Source organism: Anomaloglossus baeobatrachus, chromosome 6 (genome assembly GCF_048569485.1).
Source record: "Anomaloglossus baeobatrachus isolate aAnoBae1 chromosome 6, aAnoBae1.hap1, whole genome shotgun sequence".
In the NCBI taxonomy this organism is placed as follows: domain Eukaryota; kingdom Metazoa; phylum Chordata; class Amphibia; order Anura; family Aromobatidae; genus Anomaloglossus; species Anomaloglossus baeobatrachus.
The window spans coordinates 34,085,779-34,105,981 of record NC_134358.1 but is presented as its reverse complement, the minus strand read 5'-3'; the positions used below and the strand labels follow the sequence as shown (position 1 = coordinate 34,105,981).

The 20,203-nt window shown below is 42.8% G+C and overlaps 2 protein-coding genes across 6 annotated transcripts in view; one reads left to right on the top strand and one right to left on the bottom strand.

Moving 5' to 3' along the window:
• TG (thyroglobulin) overlaps positions 1–20,203 on the top strand; it is a 221,975-nt gene that overhangs the window by 133,452 nt on the left and 68,320 nt on the right. The window contains exons 38-41 of the mRNA XM_075316012.1: positions 3,140–3,341; positions 5,913–6,006; positions 8,352–8,511; positions 9,265–9,458. Coding sequence (XP_075172127.1) covers positions 3,140–3,341; positions 5,913–6,006; positions 8,352–8,511; positions 9,265–9,458 — 650 coding nt within the window. The remainder of the gene's footprint in view (positions 1–3,139; positions 3,342–5,912; positions 6,007–8,351; positions 8,512–9,264; positions 9,459–20,203) is intronic.
• The window catches only part of SLA (Src like adaptor), a 43,538-nt gene continuing 33,272 nt past the window's right edge, over positions 9,938–20,203 (bottom strand). The window contains exons 6-9 of one of the 5 annotated variants that reach the window (XR_012754650.1): positions 16,782–16,913; positions 13,506–13,638; positions 10,804–13,415; positions 9,938–10,729 (exon numbers count right to left, since the gene is read on the bottom strand). Coding sequence is in view for 1 of the 5 variants with exons in the window: in XM_075352847.1 (XP_075208962.1) it covers positions 13,190–13,415; positions 13,506–13,638; positions 16,782–16,913 (491 nt within the window). In the remaining 4 variants the exon portion in view is untranslated. Of the gene's footprint in view, positions 13,416–13,505; positions 13,639–16,781; positions 16,914–20,203 lie in introns of all 5 variants that reach the window. The other 4 variants (XR_012754651.1, XR_012754652.1, XR_012754649.1 and 1 more) reach the window with 4 other exon arrangements.

Sequence of the window (20,203 nt, the reverse complement as noted above, 5' to 3'; positions counted from 1 at the left end):
AGAAGTGCAAGGAGGAAGGGCCCACCGTCCACTGCACTGTTCTGACCTCCAACGGATCCGGGATCGGCTGGGGCCCATCACGGCGGAGACCGGCATCTTCCAAGTAAAACCAGGACTGTGAGTAAAGAAAACCTTAAACCCGCAGAAACTGTGTCCGCCTGCCCTTGCCGGCTCCGGTGCCCTGCGCTTCAGCGCCCGCCATTACTGCTCCTTTCATCATCCTCCCCGGGGCCTGCTCCACCTGTGGGGAGCAGAAACATCTTAACTGCTACAACCATCCACCCCGGAGGACAGCGACAGGAGCGGCTATTCCCTGGATGCGTACCGCAGGTGGCGTCACGAGACAAATCCTCCACCATCATCATCCATCCCCCCCCCTCCTTTATTGTATACCTCAGGGCTACAAAACCGGGTGAAAGGGCCACCCGTGACATCCCCAGACCCGACATCACCAGGCCCGACTACGAGTAATTTGACCCTTGCCCCGTGGGTGCTACAGGAACAGTTAAACAAGTTGAAAGTGACATGATCTCTAAAAGGCATAAATTTGTGAGATTCCTGGCTCGTCTTGCATGCACTGCCCTTTTTAGGTCTAGCCACAGATTTTCAATGATGTTCAGATCAGGAGCCTGTGAGGGCCATTGTAAAACCTTTAGCTTACACCTTTTGAAGTCATCTATTGTGGAGTTTGAGTTTAGGATCATTATCCATTTATAGAAGCCATACTCTTTTCTCCTCTTTCCCATCTTTTCTCCTCTTTTCAGCTTCAGCTTTTTTGCAGATGGTGTTATGTTTGCATCAATAATTTGTTGAAATTTCGATGAATCCATTCTTCTCTCTCCTCGTGAAATATCGCGTACCATTGGCTGCAACACAACTCAAAAGCATGATTGATCACCCCGATGCTTAATGGTTGGCGGGATGTTCTTTTCCCAAAATTCTGTGCCCTTTTTCTCCAAACATATCCTTGATCATTGTGGCCAGAGAGTTCTGTTCTAACCTCAGTGGTGCACAGGACTTGTTTCCAGAATGCATCAGGCTTGTTTACATGTTCTTTTGCAGACTTCTGATGCTGAATTTTATGGTAAGGACGCAGGAGAGATTTTCTTCTGATGACTCTTCCATGAAGGCCATATTTGTGCAGGTGTCTTTGAACAGTAGCACAATGTGTCACAAATACAGAGTCTGCTAAATCTTCCTGAAGGTCTTTTGCAGTCAGGCAGGGGATCTGATTTGCCTCTAGAAACCGTACGAGCAGCTCTCACAGAAATTGTGCTTGGTCTTCCAGACCTGGTCTTGACCTCCACTGTTCCTGGTGACTGCCACTTCCTAATTACATTTCAAACTTAAAAAAGGGCAACTTCTGATAGCCTCCCCCTGCTTTATGGGCCGCCACCATTTTCATTTTCAGAGTGCTAGGCAGTTGCTTAGAAGAACCCATGGCTGCTTTTTTTGGCAGAAGGGTAGAGGAGGCTGGGTGTTTATAGAGCTGTGAAATTTATATCACCGGCCTTTCCTAACAATGATAGTGAACAAGCCATAACCCTAACAGTCTAATTAAGGTCTGAAACCTTAGTCAAAGTTATCTGAGCACACAAATCTCCAAGGGTGTCCAAACTTTTGCATAGGCTCATTTCCCTTTTTGTAATTTTTAAAATGTATAAGATGAAAATATATATTTTTGCCTAAAATACAAAGGAAATGTGTCATCTGTAACTTTGTCTTTTAGAGATAATTTAATCTTCAACTTGCGTAACTGTTCACAATAAGAGTAATTTTGACCAGGGGTGCCAAAACTTTTACATGCCACTGTATTTGGATGCTGAGAATTATTTGGGCATTGCATTGCATTTGACCTTATTGTCTTGTCAGTACGTCGTCTCATGCTTCTTCCTCTAAGGTAAAAGTTTCAAACTTGGCTCTGCATAGTAAGAGCCATGTTTTGCATCCTGCAGCTACGGGCCACTACCTATTCCTCTGGGTTAATAACTGGGACATAAATATGCAAAAAGAAGATCAAAAAAGTTATCATGCCATAATAAAAAAAAAAAATACTTTTCAAAATCTTGTATAGTTGTTTAATAAATAACCAACTTATTCTGCTCCATTCCAGCACTTCCGGGGTTCCCTGCCGGTCTTTGTTTTTACCACTCTATCCAGACTGACATGTGACCGCTGTAGCCAATAACTGGCTGTAACAATGTCATGTCGTCAGCTTTGCACTTCGTGATTGGCTGCAGCAGTCACTTGTCACATGTTTGGAAGAAGTACTGTCAAGGTAGAGATTTTGGGTAAAGATAGCTAATGGTATCTTCATACAGGGTATCCAGAGACCGGTGCCGTATTAGCTGTATATCAGTGCCGATGTTAATGTATCAGACAATGAACACATGAGACATGTTCTCTTTGAGCCAGCGTCACCAACTGAACTCGTGTATTTGGAAAAAACTTAATTATACAGAATGCAACTTCGGTCTTGAAGCTAGAACAGGGAGTAAGGAGTATTCAGCTCCTTAATTTCTCTCAGCATGTTATGAAACACATCTCTGTTTGTTATACATTCTTTCTGTGCCAATCTACTGATAAGACTTTGCACGTTTCACATTCTGGCTTCTTATATCTTTGGTTAACCCCTTCATGACTATACAGGTTAGAATTATATTATGGGTCTATTATGGGATGGCTACATAGACAGACAGATAATTATGCAACTACATCTATATTTTGATTATTTACATGCACAGATATTCTTATTACGTTTAAACAAACAAGCTATAGCTTAGGCCACCTCCACAGTACAAAAACAGAGACCAGGTGGGAACCGGGAGCATCAGAACAAAAGTAACAGGTGATTGGTAAAGTTATTACCCTTTTTTTATCATTTTACAGTATTTTGAGTTATGTTTTTCAGGGGTCAGACAAACTTTTTAAGAAAAGGGATTTTTTTTTAAAGGTTTCTGCCTGCTAATAGGTCTGATTTTCATTGAACTAAACCATAAAATGGGTGTGGGTTATGTATATTTACATAGAAAGTGTGGAATGGGGGTGGGTGTTACATTCTTTTTCAATTTCCGATTTATGCAGTTTTGTATGTGGAATTTCCAAGAATAAGAGTCATTAGTAATCTCTGTTATTGTAGCTCCTACTCGTGCTGTGACCTCTCTGACCATTCCACAAGGCACCATTTTGGGCAAATCTGGATCCATTTTCTTCGGGTCTCATGTTAAGAACGTGAATCAGTTTCTGGGCGTACCATACGCAGCACCACCCACTGGAGACCTCCGTTTCCGTCCCCCTCAGTCGTATTCCTGGACCGGCACATGGAACGCCACCACTATTAGGTGAGATACAACTTCTGGAAAGCCATCGATGGCTGCAGTGATAATGGCCCCAACTGTAGAGTGACTCCCAGGCCAGATGGGTCCACAGAACAAAACACAGAGAACTTAGTGTACAAAACTGACTGCCACTGGCTCTTAAGAAGTAAACTTCATATATAAAATCCACGGATCCTTAGCTGTGGCTGAACATTTATCAGCAGGAGATTATCCCTAGAGGACTAGTTGTCTCGTGCCATGTAGTCCTCCTGCTCTGTATAACCACGCCCTCCAACTCTGATTGGAAGAGTGTACACAGAAAGCTGCCAATCAGTGGTGGAGGGTGGGGTTATACACTGCTCAGCATTCACAGAACTGCTAGATCTACAGTAGATAAATCAGGGATTATAATCTACAGCAAGCTGACCAGGGTTTATTGTATCAGGTATTCTTACCTGTAGCAGGTAATCAAGCAATACTCTTTTATAAAGTTTATAAAAAGCAGCAATCACCCTGCTCCTCTTCTTCATCCTTCATACCTTGATTAACAGTTCGCAACATACAGTATGATGACCACAGCCCTCCAAACAGTATTATCCCCCACAGCCACCCACAAACAGTATGACCCAAGAGTCCCTCACAAAGTATGATGACTCCACAGCCCCCTACAGACACCATGATGGCCCCACAGCCCCCCACAGACAGTATGATGGCCCCACAGCCCCCCACAGACAGCATCATGACCCCACAGCCCCCCACAGACAGCATGATGACCCCACAGCCCCCCACACATGGCATGATAACCCTCAGCCACCACATATAGTATCATGATCGTGAAGCCCCTACGCACAGCATGATGGTCCTGCAGCCCTCACAGACAGTATCGTGACCCCGCAGCCATCACACACACAGCATGATGACTCTGCAGTCCCCCACAAACAGTATGATGACCCCACAGCTCCCACATACAGCATGATGGCCTCACAGCCCCCCACAAACAGTATGATGACTTTGCAGCCCCCTACACACAGCATGATGCCCCGCAATCCACCACAGACGGTATACTAACTTCCCAGCCCCTCATAAACAGCAAGATAACTCCGCAGCTCCAACACAGAACATGATGGCTCCACAGCCCCTGACAGTCAGTTTGATTACCCCCTAGCTCCCACACACAGCATGATGGTCACGCAGTCCTCAATAAACAGTATGTTGACCCCACAGCTCCCTCACAGCCGCACAGACAGTATAATGACCCCACAGCCCCGCACAGACAGTATAATGACGCCACAGACCCACACACACATCATGATGGACCTACAAACAGTTTGATGACCCCACAGCCCCCCACACAGCATGATGCCCCGCAGTCCCCCACAGACAGTGTGAAGTCCTTGCAGCCCCCCACACACAGCATGATGACTCCGCAGCCCCCACACACAGCATGATGGTCAAGCAGTCCTCAACAAACAGTATGTTGACCCCACAGCTCCCACTCACAGTATGATGGCCTCACAGCCGCACAGACAGTATAATGACCCCACAGCCCCGCACAGACAGTATAATGATCCCACAGCCCCACACACACATCATGATGGACCTACAAACAGTTTGATGACCCCACAGTCCCCCACACAGCATGATGCCCCGCAGTCCCCCACAGACAGTGTGAAGTCCTCGCAGCTCCCCACACACAGCATGATGACTCCGCAGCCCCCCCACACACAGCATGATAGCCTCACAGGCCCCTACAGACAGTTTAATTACCCCGCAGCCCCCATACACAGCATGATGGCCAACACAGACAATATAATATATCAGATATTCCCCATACAACTGAATGACAAATAAAAACAAAATAAACAATAAAAAGACTACTCACCTAGCCCCCCCCCCCCAATGCACCGGTCTGGTCTTTGCTTTGGACAGACTGAGGCACCACAATAAAAGCCAATTTGTGTCTCAGTCACACAAGCTGATTGGTGGAAAAGTGAGTTGATGGCTCCCTCCTCCACCATTTTATTGACAGATATCTGCATCCTGAGGATCACAATCTCAGCAGTCCCAGGATTTCATGAACCAGGATTTATCAGATCTTTTACCTTAGCAGCACTAGATCTAGAACGGCTTTCAAACACCTGTGTCCATGTAATAGCTCCTTTGATGGTCTGATTGGTTCCTCCACAGTTGTGTAGACTGATTACCCCAGGGCCAAACTAATATCAGAGGGGCTCCTTCTACTTCTGTATACATATGCATCAGGAGCTGTCACTTTGCTTATAGCCCACTACTTATGTGGGAGAGGAGCCCACTCCTGAAGTAGTCCTGGAAGGCTCTCCTTTTTCAAAGAGTCTACTAGACATCTTAGACAATACATGTATGCAAAAGACAGACAATACAATTTGGGACAACTTTTGAAGAATTTGGTAAGAAATTGTTACACAAACATTTTGAGAAGCCTGAAGATCCGGGTCTGGATCTCAGACAACCTCAGACGTCCATAGAAAATGTATCTATATTGGAGCCACTGATCCTATAGTAGATGTGTCCTTAGGTATTGTCTACCTTTATTGTATTGTATTTTATGTTCTGTAGGCCGAGCTGTCTTCAACCAGGAGATGGGAAGGCTCAGTATTCGTCTGTTAGTGAGGACTGCTTGTATCTAAACCTGTTTATCCCACAAAATTCTGTAAGTATTCACACCCCCACAATATGTGCTGGGGCTTCACTGTTGCTTTTTACCCTGGAGGACCAGCAGGATTTTAGGCATTAATTCCTCTCCTAGTTTGTAACTACCGTACTGCCCACACTTGGCCAGGCTCTAATGGCCAAGCTCCTTAGGAAAAAGCTGTACACTGTGTAAGATAAAAGCTATCATTGGAGAATAACATGAGATAGAAAAAGCAAGTCAATTGTAAACTTGCTTGTTTCCATGCTATTCAATTTAATAACATGTGAATACCGCTTAGGCTACTTTCACACATCCGGTTTGAGCACTGCGGCTCAATCTGGCTCCGAAACCTATGCAACGGATGCGGCGAAAACACCGCATCCTTTGCATAAGTTTTTACATGCGGCCCGTCCGTTTCTTTCCGGTTGCGGCACGCTACTGAGCATGCGCAGTGGAAGAAACCGCATGCGGCGGCCGGATGCGGTTTTTGCCGCATCCGGCGTCCATAGGCATGCATTGAAAAATGCGCCGCAGCGGCCGGATGCGGCGCGATGCCTTTTTTTTGCCAGAGCAAAGAACGTGCCAGGGAACGTTCCATCCGGCCGCTGCATCGGCTAAATCTGCCGCATGCGGCAAAAAACGGACAGAACGCAAGCCCATGCGGCACAATGCGGCGCCAATGCAAGTCAATGCTGGAAAAAACTAAACCGGCGGCAAAAAAAAAAAACGGTTTTGTTTTTTCAGCAGAGCGCCGGATTGTGCCGCACTGCTACAGCCGGATGTGTGAAAGTAGCCTTAAGTGGAAATCGTGTAATACTTGATGTCACCTCTGGGGGTGCTGAAGGGAAATTGTATATTTATTTTGAAGTTCTCAATCACATTGCAACTGATCTCGGAGTGTCTTAGGGTACTTTCACACATCCGGTTTGAGCCCTGCGGCTCAATCCGGCTGTGCAAGCTATGCAACGGATGCGGTGAAAACACCGCATCCTTTGCATAAGTTTTTCCCTTGCGGCCCGTCCGGTTTTTGCCGCTTGCGGCATGCTACTGAGCATGCGCAGTGGCAAAAACCGCATGCGGCGGACGGATGCGGTATTTGCCGCATCGCGCCGCATCCGGCCGCCATAGGCATGCATTGAGAGATGCGCCGCATCGGCCGAATGCGGCGCGATGCGGTTTTTTTTGCCGCACGAAAAAACGTGCCAGGCAACGTTCCATCCGGCCGCCGCATCGGCTAAATCTGCCGCATGCGGCAAAAACCGGATGGAACGCAAGGCCATGCGGCACAATGCGGCACTAATTAAAGTCTATGCAGGAAAATCGCAACCGGCAGCAAAAAAAACCGGTTGCGATTTTCCTGCAAAGTGCCGGGTTGTGCCGCAGAAGAAAAACCGGATGTGTGAAAGTAGCCTTAGTGAATATATATTCTGTAGAATCTTGCAATCACATTTTGTGGCGGATGAGGATTTGTCAGTATACAATATTTGCCCAATTTTCCATTATATTTATAAATCCAAGCAATGTATTATATTTTTATTTCTGAGAGCGGGTTTATATAAAAAATATTAAAGTGGAAAGAGAGGATTTCCTATAATTGGAGTCAGCGGGTCCGAGCAAAAACCTAGTTCTGACTGCCATTTTCTACACATTAGCTTAAAGGGTAGTTCCACTTTCAAGCCATCCTGGCCCAACCAAAAGGTTAAAAATTGCCCATTTTTGGTTAGAAGAACAAGTGTTAGCCCCTTTCCCAACATGTGTTTGAATGTTCTACATCGAGTGCGGGATATGGCACTCTGTATAGGGAAGGTGGCGGCTGTGTTATACAGCCAGCATCTGCCCCGAACAGCAACGACCGGAGCTGGCTCAGATCGCTGCTGTTTAACCTTTCAGATATCACTGTTATTCAGTGTTTCTGAAGTGTGCGTGGTACTGATTTATACAATTAATTAACCCACATGGTAACACGCTGAAAAGAATAAATAATTAAAACAGCAAAATTGCTCTTTTTGGTCACAGGACTGTCCACAAAATAGCAATAAAAAGCTATCAAAACATTGTATATACTCTAAAATGATACCAATAGGGACACAAAAAAAGACAAGTCCTCACAAAGGTAGAAAAATATGAAAAAAATTATGGCCCACAAAGGAAAATTGGCAGTCATGAAAGGTTAATTCGATTTTTTTCCTTTGGGGGAAGGTTTTAAACAAAAATGTATTGCCGGTTGGCAGGTAGGTGGGTGGGGGGGGGGTCTGGTTACAAATTTTGCATTGAATTATTTTGTGGAGTTGGTAAGATGTATCAATTCTTGTCTGGTTCTCTCTGTAGTCGACCCCATCAGCTTCTTCTTTCTATGTTTTCAGAGAATGAGCTCCCCCGTTCTGCTGTATTTCCACAACAGTCCCAAAAACTACGCTGAAAATGGACAAACGTTTGTCGACGGCTCCTACCTTGCAGCCATAGGGGACTTAATTGTGGTCACCGCTAGTTACAGAGTTGGTGTCTTTGGTTTCTTAAGCCCAGGTGAGTATCCATGAGGCCGTCTACATAAATTCTGACTGTGATATCGCAGTCACAACCCTCAAATTGGATTAGTTGTCCCATCTCTACAATGCTAAGTCCATTTTTAATATATCTTTATAGTGGTAGGAGCTCCATTTTTCAGATACAAAGCTCCAAATCTCCTTCAGAGAGAGAGAGAAATAAATTATAGCATTCTGTCACTAGAGGGAGCTCAAGAGCTGACTGCATACAGCTTTATTATTGGGTTTAATATGTGATTTGTATGCAGTCAGCTCTTAAGCTCCATCTAGAGGTAAATTATAGCATTTTGACACTAGAGGGAGCTCAAGAGCTGACTGCATACAGCTTTATTATTGGATTTAATGTATGATTTGTATGCAGTCAGCTTTTGAGCTCCCTCTAGTGGCAGAATGCTATAATTTACCTCTAGAGGGAGCTTAAGAGCTGACTGCATAAAGCTTTATTATTGGGTTTAATGTATGATTTGTATGCAGTCAGCTCTTAAGCTCCCTCTAGAGGTAAATTATATTATTCTGCCACTAGAGGGAGCTCAAGAGCTAACTGCATACAGCTTTATTATTGGGCTTTATGTATGATCTGTATGCAGTCAGCTCTTAAGCTCCCTCTACTGGTGATAACATGCAACCAAAATGTTTTCAGTTAATTCTTTTGGGGCTATGGAGCTCTATGAACAAAAAAATGGAGAATCAACAGCTATAAAAAATTCTAAAAATGTGATTTCCCTCATTATAGGTAATACTTTGCCAAATGGGAACTGGGGTCTTCTCGATCAGACAGCAGCCCTGAGATGGGTCCAGGAAAATATTATTTACTTTGGAGGTGACCCTGAGCAGATCAGTTTTATCGCCGACCGCGCGGGTGCCGACCTCGCCAGCCTTCACTTATTGGTACCAGAGACAAAACTCTTTAAAAGAGCAGCGCTCATGGTAAGATGCAACGTATGCATGACAATGAGTGTATGGTAAAATAACCTGAATTTTTGGGATTCGAGTTGCACAAATCCAGCAAAAGTGCCGGTCAGACAACCGCCATTTTTGTTGGATTCTCTATCTCGATGACAATTTGGAAAGGGTGTAAATAATAAAATAATAAATAAATATATATATATATATATATATATATATATATATACATATACATATGTCTCCTGTGAGCCATGCCCCAGAGCATCCTGTGGTCCACACCCCAAAGGATCTGTAAGCCACGCCCCTGAGAATCCTGTGAGCCACGCCCACTGAATAAAGACCATAAAAATAAGCACTAAATAATAAGGCCACTATCTATGTAATTATTTGGCAAAATGGAAAAAAAAAATTGACAAAAATGTAAAGAGCAAAACCTGGTCACTTTGGAACTGTTCACAGGTCCACTTTAAATCCATCATTGTAGGAAGGAATAGCAGACGTTGGATAGGAGATTTCTTTATTTTTACTGTACAGAAGAACATTGGATAAAATACCAATTTCCAAGCAATTTACAGCTTTACATGGTGGCACGGCGGGAGGGTCATAGCCGGTGACCCCCTCTGTACCATTATATACAGACATGAAATATTCGGTAGCTTGGTGCTCATATTAGAGAATAAATAATCTGTGATTAGCAAGTAACTGTAATAATTTTGCAATAAATTTCATACTGTCAACGCCAGTCTTTGGTCCTTGCCTCCACACCTTGTCTGTGGGGGAACAGGAAAGCCCAGTGTTTACGCCATTGGTTAGTGGGGTGATGGCCGTAGACATGAGTACTTTTTGGAAGCAGATTCCATCGATGGGGTTGGACCAAAGCTCATGTCTAGGTATGAAAAATGGGCCACTTGTCCTTATCGTCACCCTGGAGCTATCCAGGCACCATATAGGTTGGTTTTCACACATCCCCATAAGAGTCTGGCAGTTTGTTTTGCTTACGACATGCCCGCACAAGGTCGGATACAACTTCTCCCTAGAAGTATCCACGTCGAGTTCTTAGCAGCCTCCACACACTGCCCCTGTCAGGACAAGCAAATCCTCCCTTTATCTCAGAGATTTCTTCTAGAGGTATAACAACCTCCACACACTGCCCCTGTCAGGACAAGCAAATCCTCCCTCTTTCTCTATCTTAGAGATTCCTTCTTGAGGTATAACAACCTCCACACACTGCCCCTGTCAGGACAAGCAAATCCTCCCTTTATCTCAGAGATTCCTTCTAGAGGTATAACAACCTCCACACACTGCCCCTGTCAGGACAAGCAAATCCTCCTTTTATCTCAGAGTTTCCTTCTAGAAGTATAACAACCTCCACACACTGCCCCTGTCAGGACAAGCAAATCCTCCCTTTATCTCAGAGATTCCTTCTAGAGGTATAACAACCTCCACACACTGCCCCTGTCAGGACAAGCAAATCCTCCCTCTATTTCAGAGATTCCCTCTAGAGGTATAACAACCTCCACACACTGCCCCTGTCAGGACAAGCAAATCCTCCCTCTATTTCAGAGATTCCCTCTAGAGGTATAACAACCTCCACACACTGCCCCTGTCAGGACAAGCAAATCCTCCCTCTTTCTCTATTTTAGAGATTCCTTCTTGAGGTATAACAACCTCCACACACTGCCCCTGTCAGGACAAGCAAATCCTCCCTTTATCTCAGAGATTCCTTCTAGAAGTATAACAACCTCCACACACTGCCCCTGTCAGGACAAGCAAATCCTCCCTTTATCTCAGAGTTTCCTTCTAGAAGTATAACAACCTCCACACACTGCCCCTGTCAGGACAAGCAAATCCTCCCTTTATCTCAGAGATTCCTTCTAGAAGTATAACAACCTCCACACACTGCCCCTGTCAGGACAAGCAAATCCTCCCTTTATCTCAGAGATTCCTTCTAGAAGTATAACAACCTCCACACACTGCCCCTGTCAGGACAAGCAAATCCTCCCTTTATCTCAGAGATTCCTTCTAGAGGTATAACAACCTCCACACACTGCCCCTGTCAGGACAAGCAAATCCTCCCTCTATTTCAGAGATTCCCTCTAGAGGTATAACAACCTCCACACACTGCCCCTGTCAGGACAAGCAAATCCTCCCTCTTTCTTTATCTTAGAGATTCCTTCTTGAGGTATAACAACCTCCACACACTGCCCCTGTCAGGACAAGCAAATCCTCCCTTTATCTCAGAGATTCCTTCTAGAGGTATAACAACCTCCACACACTGCCCCTGTCAGGACAAGCAAATCCTCCCTCTATTTCATAGATTCCTTCTAGAGGTATAACAACCTCCACACACTGCCCCTGTCAGGACAAGCAAATCCTCCCTCTATTTCAGAGATTCCTTCTAGAGGTATAACAACCTCCACACACTGCCCCTGTCAGGACAAGCAAATCCTCCTTTTATCTCAGAGATTCCTTCTAGAGGTATAACAACCTCCACACACTGCCCCTGTCAGGACAAGCAAATCCTCCCTTTATCTCAGAGTTTCCTTCTAGAAGTATAACAACCTCCACACACTGCCCCTGTCAGGACAAGCAAATCCTCCCTTTATCTCAGAGATTCCTTCTAGAGGTATAACAACCTCCACACACAAACCATGTGTCAAGCAGACACCATTATATGATATGAGACACGTCCATGGGTGGAGGTATGGGGATAGGCAAACCCACCCTAATTAGCATCGTAGTACTACAGGTACCAGAGTTACCAGAGATTTCGAACCATGTCTCAAAGAAAGTGGCAGCTTTTGGAGGGGCGCCCCATTAAAGGTTTGAACTGGTTATGGGTAAAGGAATGCAACCAACCTGGTCTTGGGACATCATATCCTTTTTAGGGGTATATCCAGACTATTAAAAACCATTTTTGTGTAATAGGAATGGTTTTGATTGAGAACCATAAAACAGTCATGAGGTCATGTGGTAAGCAGCCAACGCAAATTTGGGGAAATGGAAATAATGACCTTTTTGAGCACCCGCAAAATACCTACTATGTAGAAACGTCTCTAGACAGAGCCCATATTCTTTGGTCATCTATAGGAAGCCCTACAAGATGTGCACCTCTACCCAGGAATGAGTGGCCAAAATCTCCAATTCTTCATCCTTCTGGTAACCTTCTCCCCTACCTCCTTTTTTGCTTTGGTGGACTATGACAAAGCTTTCACCAGCCCTCATCCAATTCCCTATATATGCATGCTTAGCTAAATTTTAAAATCCCCAAATTCAAGACTTTTTAGGACCACCTCAAATGTACCAGTTTTTTTTTTTTTTTACTCATTTCTGGCCCTTTGAGATGCGGATTGTCCTGACAAAATCAAGATTGTTTGAAGAATGAAAATTTTACCCAAATTTTGATCACTTATATCTTTTGTACATAACATAGTTTGTGTTGTGGAGAGTTTTGGGGGGTCCGTTAGCGTATTGCAGGATTATTTGCTCATCATGTTGCCCTACTTATTACATAATCGGAGGAGGCAGCAGAAAATCCTTCCGAACAAAGCACAATAAGTAGGAATAACCCAATGGACGTTGTACAGTGATGGTGGCGGAATGGATTTTGGAGGCCCCGTTGGATAGTGTATCTTTGTGCAATCGGTTTCCATTTCGAGCAGCTCCATAGTGCATTCTAGTGACCGGCGGCACGGGCTGAGGGTCCGGAGCTCTTGAGTATAAGTTAAGATCTAGGGTAGCACACGGGAATCTCATCTGTAGTTTTCCGTATAACTCGAGCGGTTGGAAATGACACTGTTCCTAGAGAAGATACAGCTCTTCCGGTTCCGTTTCCTCTCCTGGTCATTGCCTGCAATGGCAAAATTTTCGTCCTCAGCCAATGACAGATACGAGGCGATGCTTTGTCTCAGCCCATAACTGAGGAAGGAGTCGTCAGTCTCCAAAGAGTTTTCAGGTTCTTCCACCGCCAATGACACCCTGAGAAATGAGAATATCAGACGTGAGCGATACTTTGTGCAATAAAGAGGGGCTATTTCCAATAATCAAAGGGACCAGGCAAAAACGTACTTCTTCGTGCTCCTCCAGTTAAATGGCTTCTTTCTTCTCATGATTGGAATTTCCTGCCTTGTATCGGGTATATTTACAGACTGTTGGGTGAGGCAGGGGGTGGTAAGAACGCAGCACAAGCCGTCCGCACATTCTGGAAAAATGCAAAGATCATTATAATTATAGATTAGTATTCATAACAATAGCAGGCAGTATTATAGTAGATATATTATTGTATGCAGTGTGTCCACCCATATCCTGTCCACCGCCAATAACTTGAGAACGGCAGCAGCTATAGGCATAGAAGTGGTGTCTAGGTATAGTAAAGTAGCCATGCGCTACGCAATGACCCCACCTATAGCGTCACCTGGTGGAAAACAACGGAGTTAGCATTTTTATCTCAAACGCAACGAGATGGAGAAAAAAAGTGAATTACAAAGTTGTAGGGCATCAACAATTCAATACGAATCCACACCTTGCATTCAAATATGCTATGATATGAAACCCATGACCCCCCAAAACATTGAATGCTGGTCACGTATATGGCACTCATTTAACTTTGATGGTCACAGTGGCCCCCGTCAGCTGCAATGCACATCTGCACTCTGCACAGCATACTGTATCTTGCTGCACGTTGTGCAATATGGTAGGTGACACGTCTGCACAAGCATCTGTGATACGTCGTCGTAGGTCCTGCAATGTTGGTGGAGAGGTCGCATACACCTGCTGTTTGATGTGACCTCACAGAAAGAAGTCCAATGGGGTCAGGTCAGGTGAGCGTGGAGGCCACTCCACGCAGCCACCATACCCAATGACTTGTAGGAAGGTCTCCATGAGGTATCGCTTCACGTCCGCAGCCTTGTGAGTTTTACACGTTCTAATCATAGCATTTCTGTATGCAAGGTGTCGATTCGTATTGAATTGATGACGCCCTACAACTTTGTAATTCACTTTTTTTCTCTATCTCATTCCGATTTCGAGATAAAAATGGTAACTCCGTTGTTTTCCACCAGGTGGCGCTATAGGTGGTTTCATTGCATAGCGCATAGATACTTTACTATACCTAGACACCACTTCTATGCCTATAGCTGCCGCCGTTCTCAAGTTAATGGCGGTGGACAGGATATGGGTAGACACACTGTATAGGAGCAGTATTATAGTAGATATATTAATGTATATAGGAGCAGTATTATAGCAGTTATATTCTTGTACATAGGGGGCAGTATTATAGTAGTAATATTCTTGTATATAGAGGCAGTATTATAGTAGATATATTAATGTACATAGGAGCAGTATTATAGTAGTTATATTCTTGCACATAGGGGGCAGTATTATAGTAGTAATATTCTTGTATATAGAGGCAGTATTATAGTAGATATATTATTGTACATAGGAGCAGTATTATAGTAGTTATATTCTTGTACATAGGGGGCAGTATTATAGTAGTAATATTCTTGTACATAGGGGCAGTATTATAGTAGTTATATTCCTGTACATAGGGGACAGTATTATAGTAGTTATATTCTTGTCTATAGGAGCAGTATTATAGTAGATATAATATTGTACATAGGAGCAGTATTATAGTAGTTACATTCTTGTACATAGGGGCAGTATTATAGTAGTTATATTCTTGTACATAGAGGGCAGTATAATAGTAGATATATTAATGTATATAGGAGGCAGTATTATAGTAGATATATTATTGTATATAGGAGCAGTATTATAGTAGATATATTATTGTATATAGGAACAGTATTATAGTAGTTATATTCTTGTACATAGGAGGCAGTATTATAGTAGTTATATTCTTGTACATAGGGGGCAGTATTATAGTAGTTATATTCTTGTACATAGGAGCAATATTATAGTAGTTATATTCTTGTACATAGGGGCAGTATTATAGTAGTTATATTCTTATACATAGGGGCAGTATTATAGTAGTTATATTCTTGTACATAGTAGCAGTATTATAGTAGTTATATTCTTGTACATAGGGGCAGTATTATAGTAGTTATATTCTTGTACATAGGGGCAGTATTATAGTAGTTATATTCTTGTACATAGGGGCAGTATTATAGAAGTTATATTCTTGTACATAGGGGCAGTATTATAGTAGTTATATTCTTGTACATAGGGGCAGTATTATAGTAGTTATATTCTTGTACATAGGAGCAGTATTATAGTAGTTATATTCTTGTACATAGGAGCAGTATTATAGTAGTTATATTCTTGTACATAGGGGCAGTATTATACTAGTTATATTCTTGTACATAGGGGCAGTATTATAGTAGTTATATTCTTGTACATAGGGGCAGTATTATACTAGTTATATTCTTGTACATAGGAGCAGTATTATAGTAGTTATATTCTTGTACATAGGGGGCAGTATTATAGTAGTTATATTCTTGTATATAGGGGCAGTATTATAGTAGTTATATTCTTGTACATAGGAGCAGTATTATAGTAGTTATATTCTTGTACATAGGGGCAGTATTATAGTAGTTATATTCTTGTACATAGGGGCAGTATTATAGTAGTTATATTCTTGTACATAGGGGCAGTATTATAGTAGTTATATTCTTGTACATAGGGGCAGTATTATACTAGTTATATTCTTGTACATAGGGGGCAGTATTATAGTAGTTATATTCTTTTACATAGGGGGCAGTATTATGGTAGTTATATTCTTGTACATAGGGGCAGTATTATAGTAGTTATATTCTTGTACATAGGAGCAGTATTATAGTAGTTATATTCTTGTACATAGGGGCAGTATTATACTAGTTATATTCTTGTATATAGGGGCAGTATTATAGTAGTTATATTCTTGTACATAGGGGGCAGTATTATAGTAGTTATATTCTTTTACATAGGGGGCAGTATTATAGTAGTTATATTCTTGTACATAGGGGCAGTATTATACTAGTTATATTCTTGTACATAGGAGCAGTATTATAGTAGTTATATTCTTGTACATAGGGGGCAGTATTATAGTAGTTATATTCTTGTATATAGGGGCAGTATTATAGTAGTTATATTCTTGTACATAGGAGCAGTATTATAGTAGTTATATTCTTGTACATAGGGGCAGTATTATAGTAGTTATATTCTTGTACATAGGGGCAGTATTATAGTAGTTATATTCTTGTACATAGGAGCAGTATTATAGTAGTTATATTCTTGTACATAGGGGCAGTATTATACTAGTTATATTCTTGTACATAGGGGGCAGTATTATAGTAGTTATATTCTTTTACATAGGGGGCAGTATTATGGTAGTTATATTCTTGTGCTTACCTGAATAGTGATTGACAAGGTGCTCCAGACACTGGAACGTTAACCTCGGGGATATATAATACCAGTTGTTCGGGAGACGGAAGATTCTGTAATGCTTCACTTGTCTGTGTTTGACTGATAGTGAATATGATCCTGAATATAGTGGAAAATATAAAATAACAATAATATAATGCTGTACATAAAATCTCACAGTAGCGCTGCAGATTACTGATAGCAGTGCACATAGAAATGCATAAGAAATGACTCTGCTGTTATATGCAGTGAGGCGGCCGTGGTTGTCTTTGTTCTATGAGCGGGATATAATAAGACAGGGGTTGGCAGTAATTAGACACATCCATTATGGCCGTCACTCACACGACTCCTCGCTGTTTTTACGGTCACTGACACTGCCTGTGGTGGTGCGTGTGGTCGGTGCAGGCACTGACACTTAGTAATAATCACTGATGTGGGTATTCAGCCCCGACCACTATAAAGTCATGTAAGACATCATGAGGCTGGTTTATATTTATGACTTATATATGGTATACATACATTACTAATTACATATATAACCGCGACCAGACAATGTCTGCTCAGAGCTATCCCCCCAATCTCAAGAAGACGCAGCTTCTGAATTTCACGTATGGTCTCTGATAGAGGTTTTTAGTGGTTATACATTGTATCTTTGTATGGCGGTATTATTTATTTTCAATAGGGAACTATAATATGGACATTCTTTGACTCTTGTGGGTCGGATTCTAAATTCTGAAGCATCAAATCATATCTGGCTTTTGTAAATATATACATTTTTTTTATTTAGGTGGGTTATTTCTTTAAATAGGTATTTCTATCTGAGACATATATGATTTTGCCACCGTGTATGACAAAAATGTCTAATACATGTGGGGCTAATTCCATTCACTTATTTTCTAAATATTACTGCACATACTTCATGGAAGAGAAAGAAGAGATCCGAGCATGCTTTATAGGAGTAAATGAAGAGAGCTGAGTATGCTTCATAGGAGTAAATGAAGAGAGCTGAGTATGCTTCATAGGAGTAAATGAAGAGAGCTGAGCATGCTTCATAGGAGTAAGTGAATAGAGCTGAGCATGCTTCATAGGAGTAAATGAAGAGAGCTGAGCATGCTTCATAGGAGTAAGTGAAGAGAGCTGAGCATGCTTCATAGGAGTAAGTGAATACAGCTGAGCATGCTTCATAGGAGTAAGTGAAGAGAGCTGAGCATGCTTCATAGGAGTAAGTGAAGAGAGCCACGTATGCTTTATAGGAGTAAGTGAAGAGAGCTGAGTATGCTTCATAGGAGTAAGTGAAGAGAGCTGAGTATGCTTCATAGGAGTAAGTGAATAGAGCTGAGTATGCTTCATAGGAGTAAGTGAAGAGAGCTGAGTATGCTTCATAGGAGTAAGTGAATAGAGCTGAGTATGCTTCATAGGAGTAAGTGAATAGAGCTGAGTATGCTTCATAGGAGTAAGTGAAGAGAACTGAGTATACTTCATAGGAGTAAGTGAAGAGAGCCACGTATGCTTCATAGGAGTAAGAGAAGAGAGCCACGTATGCTTCATAGGAGTAAGTAAGGAGAGCTGAGTATGCTTCATAGGAGTAAGTGAATAGAGCGGAGTATGCTTCATAGGAGTAAGTGAAGAGAGCTGAGTATGCTTCATAGGAGTAAGTGAATAGAGCTGAGTATGCTTCATAGGAGTAAGTGAATAGAGCTGAGTATGCTTCATAGGAGTAAGTGAATAGAGCTGAGTATGCTTCATAGGAGTAAGTGAAGAGAGTGACGTATGCTTCATAGGAGTAAGTGAAGAGAGCCGCGTATGCTTCATAGGAGTAAGTGAAGAGAGCCGCGTATGCTTCATAGGAGTAAGTGAAACGAGCTGAGTATGCTTCATAGGAGTAAATGAAGAGAGCTGAGTAGGCTTCATAGGAGTAAGTGAAGAGAGCCGCGTATGCTTCAGAGGAGTAAGTGAAGAGAGCCGCGTATGCTTCAGAGGAGTAAGTGAAGAGAGCTGAGTATGCTTCATAGAAGAGAAGGAAGAGAGCCACGTATGCTTCATAGGAGTAAGTGAAGAAAGCCATGTATGCTTCATAGGAGTAAGTAAAGAGATCTGAGCATGCTTCATAGGAGTAAGTGAATAGAGCTGAGTATGCTTCATAGGAGTAAGTGAAGAGAGCAGCTTATGCTTCATAGGAGTAAGTGAAGAGAGCCGCGTATGCTTCATAGGAGTAAATGAAGAGAGCCGCGTATGCTTCATAGGAGTAAGTGAAGAAAGCGACGTATGCTTCATAGGAGTAAGTGAAGAGAGCCGCGTATGCTTCATAGGAGTAAGTGAAGGGAGCTGAGTATGCTTCATAGGAGTAAATGAAGAGAGCTGAGTAGGCTTCATAGGAGTAAGTGAAGAGAGCCGCGTATGCTTCATAGGAGTAAGTGAAGAGAGCCGCGTATGCTTCAGAGGAATAAGTGAAGAGAGCCGCGTATGCTTCAGAGGAGTAAGTGAAGAGAGCTGAGTATGCTTCATAGAAGAGAAGGAAGAGAGCCACGTATGCTTCATAGGAGTAAATGAAGAGAGCCGCGTGTGTTTCATAGGAGTAAGTGAAGAGATCCACGTATGCTTCATAGAAGTAAATGAAGAGAAAAGCGCATGCTTCATAGAAGAGAAGGAACAGAGCCACGTATGCTTTATAGGAGTTAGTGAAGAGAGCCACGTATGCTTCATAGGAGTAAGTGAAGAGATCTACGTACGCTTCGTAGGAGTTAGTGAAGAGAGCCACGTACGCTTCGTAGGAGTTAGTGAAGAGAGCCACGTATGCTTCATAGGAGTAAGTGAAGAGAACCACGTACACTTCGTAGGAGTAAGTGAAGAAAGCCACGTATGCTTCATAGGAGTAAGTGAAGAGATCCACGTACGCTTCGTAGGAGTAAGTGAAGAGATCCACGTACGCTTCGTAGGAGTTAGTGAAGAGAGCCACGTATGCTTCATAGGAGTAAGTGAAGAGAACCACGTACGCTTCATAGGAGTAAGTGAAGAGAGCCACGTATGCTTCATAGAATAGAAGGAAGAGAACCACGTACGCTTCATAGAGTAAGTGAAGAGAAAAGCGCATGCTTCATAGAAGAGAAGGAAGAGAGCCGCGCATGCTTCATAGGAGTAGGTGAAGAGAGCCATGCATGCGTCACAGAAATGAAGGAAGAGAGACGCATATGTTTCATAGAGGTGAATGAAGAGAGCCACGTGTGTGTCATACAAGAGAAGGAAGAGAGCCACGTATGCTACATAGGAGTGAATGATGAGAGCCACGCATGCTTTATAGAAGAGAAAGAAGAGAGCCACGTATGTTTCATAGGAGTAAGTGAAGAGAGCCACGTATGTTTCATAGGAGTAAATGAAGAGATCCGCACATGCATAGATCATTCCTAATAGTG